General features: G+C 40.4%; 1 protein-coding gene across 2 annotated transcripts in view; it reads right to left on the bottom strand.

The window, feature by feature from the left end:
• Window positions 1-3,585: 3,585 nt before the first annotated feature.
• Window positions 3,586-8,993, bottom strand: part of CPED1 (cadherin-like and PC-esterase domain containing 1) — a 144,965-nt gene continuing 139,557 nt past the window's right edge. For both annotated transcript variants that reach the window (XM_014963915.1, XM_014963916.1), the window contains one exon: window positions 3,586-6,726. In XM_014963915.1, the coding sequence (XP_014819401.1) occupies window positions 6,523-6,726 (204 nt within the window). In that variant the 3' untranslated portion in view covers window positions 3,586-6,522. The remainder of the gene's footprint in view (window positions 6,727-8,993) is intronic.

Here is an 8,993-nt window from a genome sequence, read left to right as displayed (position 1 = left end):
TCTGCACTCCCTTTGTTTATTCCTAAGATTACATGGATCATATATAGTGTTGGAAAAAAGCTTATTCAAAGAACTTGTTTAAATAAAGATCAATTTGCGAATTCTACCAATAACTTTGTACAGACATATATATGTACATAGACATGTAAAAAATAGAAAACACACAAGAAAATTTCAACTTGATACATTTGAAAAATATTAAGATTTGGAAAACGTTAAGACATCTGGGTGTACAGCACATGTAAACCATTTTGTGGTGAAATCAGAAGTGATGAATTGCACATTCGCTGATATCAGCTAAAGTATAACAGTCAGCTCTTTCCTTTTCATCATTGTAGCTGAGGCTTCAGCAATAGGTTTTGATTTAAAAAAAAAAACAAGCATAAAAACCCAGTTCATGCCTTAAAAACATTTGTGTACACAAAAATAACATTAACAGCATGTGGATTTAAATGAGCTACAAAAAATCTTAACAGAAGCAGAATTGTAATACACCTGTCATTGATCATCTTAATACCAAAGATATCTGGCTGCATTTTGTATCTAGTGATATTAATGACATGATATTAAATCCCTCAACTTTAAGGTTGTGTAGCCCTGGAGTTCCAGACCCAAGATTATATACTACAAAATTTGCATACAATTATATTTCTTATATAATCATATTGCTTGAAAAAAAATGCTGAAATTTTCAGCATTTATGCACAGTTCCTGACCCATACTTCATGTAAAGCTCCATGCCAGCAAAAACCTTACATAGAAACTCAGGGACATTTACTGTAAGCATAGCAGCAGCAGCATATTATAGAGAAACAGAAATATTCACACTGTCTCACTAAATGTAATGTCATTGTCTAAATTAGGAGCTTTGTCAATATCGTGGAAACTCTCCTCAATTTGATATGCCACATCCTCTTCTTGAGGATCCTCCCATCAGCCCAGGAAGGCAAACTCCATTTTATCATATCCCCCCATCTCTTATCTGAAGGAGGAAGAATTCACACTGCTTTGGCTGAGGATACAGACCATGTTGAATTTAAGGATCTTTGGCAAATCCTAAATGTGGTGTTATGAATTTCTAGTGCTACTTCTATATAGAGCAGCCCCTCTGTGTGCTACTAAGGCGAATAAAATGGTGATTAGTTCTGTGCTCTAATTTGTTTCTTCCCTAATGTTTCTGAAGGCTTCCTTTCCCAAAGGCAGGAGAAGCTAGTGGAGATTATATATAGAACTGTGAAGGGGGAAGCATGCCAAAGAGCTGGGGGATCCTTCATTAGACTCATACTTACCTGGTTCTGACTCCCTTCTCTAGTGCATGGTAGGAGAGAGTGGTGCCTTGACTCCCAGCTTTGTGACTGGATTCATAAAAATCCATAACTGGATAATTTGTAGGGAGAACAGTGTCAGGGGGCTTTGCTCTCTGCCACCACTAAACCAACACCCAGCTGCTAAGCCTTGACCACGTTTGGTTTCCCATTAGGGCACCACAGCTGTGACTGAATGTGCTGTTAACGTGGTGGCATGGGATCACCAAACTGGTCCCCCTCGCAGTGGTGAAGCCTCTCCCTAGGATTTCACCCAGACTAGATCTGCAAACACTGGTGATGTAGCTGGGCTACAGCACGAAACCAGTGTTCAGAGAAGGTCTTGTCCCAGGAAGTCAAGGAGATGCTGAGGAGGTGCTATCTTTCACCTCCGCAGTTCAGATTTCATTTAAACATACAATTTGTCTTCAGTTCAGGGTTACTTAACTGGGTGTACCTTGCCAAGGCTGTTGAGCGTGCTTGAGGGATTGCAGGAAGGGCTGCCCACAGCTGCTGAGGGGCCGGCCAAGCAGCCAGATGAATGGGAGAACCTAGAGATGGGAGAAGTCCATCGCCACAGAAACTGGTGCTTCAGGAGCCCCTGTTGTGACCCTACAGGCCCATCTTGCCCTTCAAGTTAACGACTTGAGTAGTTTTCTACGACACCTGGCTCTAGGCAGTGGCCTAGATCGACACACATAACACTATTTTTGGTACCACTAAACCACAGGTGAGCAAAGTTAAAGTGCATAGCATCTTTTTACTGTCTAGTCAGGGCTCTTCCATTCAGGGGAGCGTGAAGGCACCAGTAAATACAGCAGGACATGTACCAGCACCAGCACATAGCTGTGCCTGCATGATAGGCTGACTATTGTGGAGTTTTGAAGATTTACACAGGAGTTCAAAAGATGAAGTTTGGCTCAGTAAAGGCAAGCTCCATGAAGACTTAAGTGCTAGTACACACTAAGTACGTACCACAACACAGCTGCCTTAATTCATCAGAGAAAATCACTGCCCTGGAGAAGACGCATGGTCTAACCATGCTGTACTCAGTTGGTCTTTTGCTGTTAGAATTGACAAAAACATTAGGGTAATAACATTGATATTTTGAAGATTCAGTCTGAATCTGCAACAATCATCTCTCAGATTTCCAAAAGTTGCTTCTAAGATCAAAAAGAAACTTCTCAGGTCATCTGAAAGCAAGGCTGGTGTGGAATAGAGCAGCTACAGACAATCATAGCAGCGAGGTAAAACAAGCCAGACGCAGGGCTAGCAGGCAAACAAAAAGGTAAGACTGTATTTTTCATGTCAGCCTACAGAGGCTTGTTTTGCACTTTGACTCTATGCCAAATAGCTTGCTGCACCTCTAAAAAATTGTTTTACTCTAAAACAGTAATCTGAAAGATTCCTGGACTGCAGTCAACTTAATATCACACATATCTGCTTCTTCAAAGCATTCTCTTTGGCTCAGCATAGCAACAGAAGCATAACTATTAGTGGTTATTTCAACCTTGAGGTAATTGGATGCTCCACTACCCCACCCACTAAGCAAATAAATTGACTTTGATGTCCCTTTAATATGTCACAGAAGACAAAAATAAAGGCCTTATATTTAATGGTGTGAAAGAGATTATTCTAAAGATTAGCATTTTCAAATGAACATTAAGCATAAAAATGGTATTTGTAGTTCATTCTTTCAGCTCCTTGTCAAATAAGGCTATTTGAAACACAGCATCTCTGATGACAGAGCTGACTTATCAAGGCATTTCTCTACAAACAGGGAAATCTTTTTTGTTATAGCCATTTATTCCAAAGATACTCACTGAGAAGGACTTCATCATAGTGGCTACCTACCCTGCAAGGCTAAAAACCAAATCCCTGTGGAACATTGATGGAGTTATATGAGAGACAAGGAGTTGTAACTCAATGGACATTGGTACATCATGCCGCAGCTTCAGCTGAAGTGTAAAGGGATGCAAGAATAGCTGAGATTGCTGCTTTGTATGTCAGGGTACTTATTTTTTGCAGCATAGTTTCAGTCTCTCTACCTGTAGCTTAAACTATACCCTGTTTCCGCTCTGAACTCCAGGTGCTGCTGGGCAGATGTTGAGCGGGAAACACCGCTTCTCAGGGCGCTTGTTCTCCAGTCTGATTATTTCAATCCTACCACCAGTTCCAGGGCTATTCGTGTCTGTATCAGGAGTTGGGACTCACCTTACAACTAGGTCCTTTGCTGGGACTAAGGTATATTTATGGGGAAAAGAATCCTATGTGACGAATATAGTAGGAACACTTTAATATTTATTCAGGAAAAATGTCACAGAAGATGTGAAAATTCTAAAGTAAAACATTGATAGCAACACATGTGCTCTGACTGGAATTCAGACATGATAGTTATTCTATTGTCTTAATCTGTAAATTTTCACGTGTATGACCGAGTGATGTTTCCATGTGAATCTCCTCTCTTCTTTCACATATCTATAGATGCTAGATATATTTTAAAGTGTAATGAAAAATGTACCTTGGTACCTGTTCTGGTCTGCACTCCCTTTGTTTATTCCTAAGATTACATGGATCATATATAGTGTTGGAAAAAAGCTTATTCAAAGAACTTGTTTAAATAAAGATCAATTTGCGAATTCTACCAATAACTTTGTACAGACATATATATGTACATAGACATGTAAAAAATAGAAAACACACAAGAAAATTTCAACTTGATACATTTGAAAAATATTAAGATTTGGAAAACGTTAAGACATCTGGGTGTACAGCACATGTAAACCATTTTGTGGTGAAATCAGAAGTGATGAATTGCACATTCGCTGATATCAGCTAAAGTATAACAGTCAGCTCTTTCCTTTTCATCATTGTAGCTGAGGCTTCAGCAATAGGTTTTGATTTAAAAAAAAAAACAAGCATAAAAACCCAGTTCATGCCTTAAAAACATTTGTGTACACAAAAATAACATTAACAGCATGTGGATTTAAATGAGCTACAAAAAATCTTAACAGAAGCAGAATTGTAATACACCTGTCATTGATCATCTTAATACCAAAGATATCTGGCTGCATTTTGTATCTAGTGATATTAATGACATGATATTAAATCCCTCAACTTTAAGGTTGTGTAGCCCTGGAGTTCCAGACCCAAGATTATATACTACAAAATTTGCATACAATTATATTTCTTATATAATCATATTGCTTGAAAAAAAATGCTGAAATTTTCAGCATTTATGCACAGTTCCTGACCCATACTTCATGTAAAGCTCCATGCCAGCAAAAACCTTACATAGAAACTCAGGGACATTTACTGTAAGCATAGCAGCAGCAGCATATTATAGAGAAACAGAAATATTCACACTGTCTCACTAAATGTAATGTCATTGTCTAAATTAGGAGCTTTGTCAATATCGTGGAAACTCTCCTCAATTTGATATGCCACATCCTCTTCTTGAGGATCCTCCCATCAGCCCAGGAAGGCAAACTCCATTTTATCATATCCCCCCATCTCTTATCTGAAGGAGGAAGAATTCACACTGCTTTGGCTGAGGATACAGACCATGTTGAATTTAAGGATCTTTGGCAAATCCTAAATGTGGTGTTATGAATTTCTAGTGCTACTTCTATATAGAGCAGCCCCTCTGTGTGCTACTAAGGCGAATAAAATGGTGATTAGTTCTGTGCTCTAATTTGTTTCTTCCCTAATGTTTCTGAAGGCTTCCTTTCCCAAAGGCAGGAGAAGCTAGTGGAGATTATATATAGAACTGTGAAGGGGGAAGCATGCCAAAGAGCTGGGGGATCCTTCATTAGACTCATACTTACCTGGTTCTGACTCCCTTCTCTAGTGCATGGTAGGAGAGAGTGGTGCCTTGACTCCCAGCTTTGTGACTGGATTCATAAAAATCCATAACTGGATAATTTGTAGGGAGAACAGTGTCAGGGGGCTTTGCTCTCTGCCACCACTAAACCAACACCCAGCTGCTAAGCCTTGACCACGTTTGGTTTCCCATTAGGGCACCACAGCTGTGACTGAATGTGCTGTTAACGTGGTGGCATGGGATCACCAAACTGGTCCCCCTCGCAGTGGTGAAGCCTCTCCCTAGGATTTCACCCAGACTAGATCTGCAAACACTGGTGATGTAGCTGGGCTACAGCACGAAACCAGTGTTCAGAGAAGGTCTTGTCCCAGCCAAGCAGGAGATGCGGGCAGTATATTCTGCTCCCATCACATTGCATCACACACCCGCCATGACAGATTAAAAAACAGACCCCAAAGTTCTTGTGTGTTCTTGCAAAGGGGATTTTTCTTCTGTTTGTGGTACTGGCTTCACAAATTGGCAAGTATTTTATACAAAATCGTAAAAGAAATGGCACTTCCATGTGGGAAGAATATCTGCTTGGCTTACAGGCCAAGGCAGATGCTGAAGCACATATCTAAGAAGTCTTCCTGTATATGGCCACTCTCCTAAACTGGGACCATAAATAAGGTTATGTTAACATATTCGCTATATTTACATCTTACATCGAGACGGTTATAATCGGTCTCAAGTTTGAGTAATCTATCTCTATATTAGCTTTAGAACACGAAAAAAAATAGAGTAGACATCTGTTCCATCAAAGAAGGGGTGTGTTTTCACTAAAAACACTAGAGTTCAAAACTTGGTGTCATCAGTGAAATGCTAATAGACATTTTGAAATTGTATAAACCAAGTGTCTAAATAGAAAAGGTTTGCTATGGAAGGGAACACATCCACATAAAATAGGACTCTTTAAAATGGAATGTAGCCAGTTTCTAAATACATTCAACCATTACAGTGTCTCTATAAATAGAAAACTAGATAGTGCTGAAGAGCTAAAGCAGTCCTTTCCAAATCGTTCAAGTGTATATATTTCTTCCTCTTTACTATCATTAATACACAGCTGTTGTAGCCTTTGGCAACAGTTCAAGTAACTCCCCCTCTTCTCTCCTTTGCGTCCCTCCATCTTCCATTTTGACACCACAGAGTTGCTAGGGAATATCTCAATTTCATAAAGTTTTAGGAGAAACACCACAAGTCCCAGACTCTGTTGGTGGGTGTGCAGCCAATCAAGGAAGCGTGTCATAAATAGCATGTCATAAATTCACCACAGTCCTTCGATTGTCACTCAGGCAGTGGCACATCTCTAGTCCCAGCCCTTCATCCGAGCAAGGCTATGTGCTGACAAGCTCCCTCTTACTTGCACAGCCTGCTGAGAAGGATTTCAGAATAAACTTGATTTATTGGACCTCGGACGTGATATGGGGACTGAGAATTTGTTGCATAGTCCTGCAGTTGTGATGGTTTGCTTTGACTGCCGAAATATTTCCCCAGTGTATAGTGCCTTGATAACGTCATTGTTATGTGAGGACTTTCTTCAGAGGGATTGGATTTCACCACCTGCAAAAGAAGTGACATATGTCAGTGCTTTCTGCCTGCACCTAGAAGGCTCCACAGCTGTGTGTACAGAAATGCTGAGACAGTTCTCCACAAAGCAGGTCCTCATACTCTTACCTTGAGCTGCAAGTTGCTCACAAACGGTATTTTAGTGAGCCAACTGTTTATATACTAATTAAAGTGCAAAACCTTATTCACTTAAGGATTGAAAACTACATGCATAGGCCCATATATCAGTTGGCTGATTCTGTAATGCTTTTGTATATTAGACTCTCTTCGTTAAGGACAATTTATCTGAACAACAAAATTGATATTTAACAGCTTGTCTGTATATTTACCATGGGAAAAAATACACTCAGGACAGCCCTGACTTGCAGGAAGACTTAAATCCTGCTCTGATCTCAAGCACTTGAGGAACATGTGCTGTGTCTCAGCTGTGAGCCCTGTGAGAATGTCTCACACTCAGGTCTTAATGCAAACCTGGCCCAGTTCCATGTTGAGACGAAAACACTCGTGTCATTTTCCTCCAAAAAGGTACTTACAGTGCAATTTAACATCCCTCTCCCTGTGGCGTCACACTGACATTACCATAATGCAGTTCACTAACTTAGTTGGGCCCCCAAATACGTATAAAACTCTGGAATTACTATGATCAATTTGTATGGAATAAACAAATTATCCATGGGACAAAAAATCCATGGGACTAACTAGAGAGAAAGTGAAAGGTATGATTGTCAGGAGTCTAATGACTGTGTGTGGGGTGGTCTCCTATAAGATGCAGAAGGTCTCATCTCACTGAACACAGTAACTGATGAAGCAACTTCAAGAGAGGCAAAACCTCAGAATCTTGCACAGATGCAGGACAGAGGACCCCAACCCAAGCATTGGCAAATCCAGAGAAAGCATGAAAGGAGCCAAATGGTTAACTTAGTTTTAAAAGAGTAAAAATATGCTGACTTGATAGCTCTGACGCCCGTCAGTTTTCCTGCTATATCAATCACATCAGACACTTGAAAAAGCAGACTTCATTTATTAATGCATGTATTTATGCAGAAGCATATTAACATTTTAGAAATACAATGTAAATTTACTGTCACTGAACAATCAGAAACAATGTTCATCTGTAGTGAAACTCATAATCAAGCAACACATTCAAAATTAAATGTGAGTGAAGGAATAACATATGCAAAGGCTTGAAAGACTGGGCAGAGAGGCTGTGAGGGAGCTGGCAGAACTAAAAAAAGACCAGGAATTATCCATGTAGAAAATTAATATATCCTCTGATCAATTTGATACAGCTAAGCCAAGGGCTGTTATTTGTTTTCATGCAATTACTGCAGGTTCATTTTTCTAAATTAGTGCCTTAGATCTTACAAGTGTTTCAAAACGATGCCACCTTGAACCAATCACCCAAACTGCATTCCTGTTAGGCATAATCTCCCAGGAATGCAATCTAATGTTCATCCAGCAGCCAGCCACTGATTAAGATACCAAAATCCCAAGGTTGCTAGTTTCTATGTTGTGACCATGATTTCATTGCCATTAAATAAGGAAATAAATCTGAATAAAAAAATAGGTTCCATAAAGTTCTTTATAACTGCTGGCCAATCTATGTCTCTATAAGCATTTGTAAAGAATGAGGTAATTAAAATTTAGGTTTGCATGTGTGCATATAATCGTAGAATGATTTGGGTTGGAAAGGATCTTAAAGATCACCTAGTTCCAACCCCCCTGCCACGGGCCGGGACACCTCCCTCTGGACCAGGTTGCTCAAAGCCCCATCCAGCCTGGCCTTGAACACTTCCAGGGATGGGGCATCCACAGCTTCTCTGGGCAACCTGTTCCAGTGCCTCACCCCCCTCAGTGTACCGGGACACCTCCCTCTGGACCAGGTTGCTCAAAGCCCCATCCAGCCTGGCCTTGAACACTTCCAGGGATGGGGCATCCACAGCTTCTCTGGGCAACCTGTTCCAGTGCCTCACCACCCTCAGTGTACAGAATTTCTTCTCAATATCTAATCTAAATTTCCCCTCTTTCAGTTTCAGAACTAGGAGTATGTTTAGGGCAGAAAGTGCCAGAGTTACGCAAGATTATTTGTCCCAGATTGATATAATCCCTTTGTGAGTCCAGGTCCCTTGGCATTCTGAGCAAAGATTGTAGGGTCTACAGAGCTGCAGATTTCTATGCTATCAGGGTGACCTGAGACCCTCTGGAGTGGGGTGGTGGGAACTCAATTTATCAGGACAATCAGGGGAAATAGCTTTCTGTTT

This window comes from Calidris pugnax, unplaced genomic scaffold (genome assembly GCF_001431845.1).
Source record: "Calidris pugnax isolate Ruff unplaced genomic scaffold, ASM143184v1 scaffold44, whole genome shotgun sequence".
NCBI classification, from domain to species: Eukaryota; Metazoa; Chordata; class Aves; order Charadriiformes; family Scolopacidae; genus Calidris; species Calidris pugnax.
Note: the sequence above shows the minus strand (reverse complement) of the source record. Positions and strands in the feature narration are given on the sequence as shown.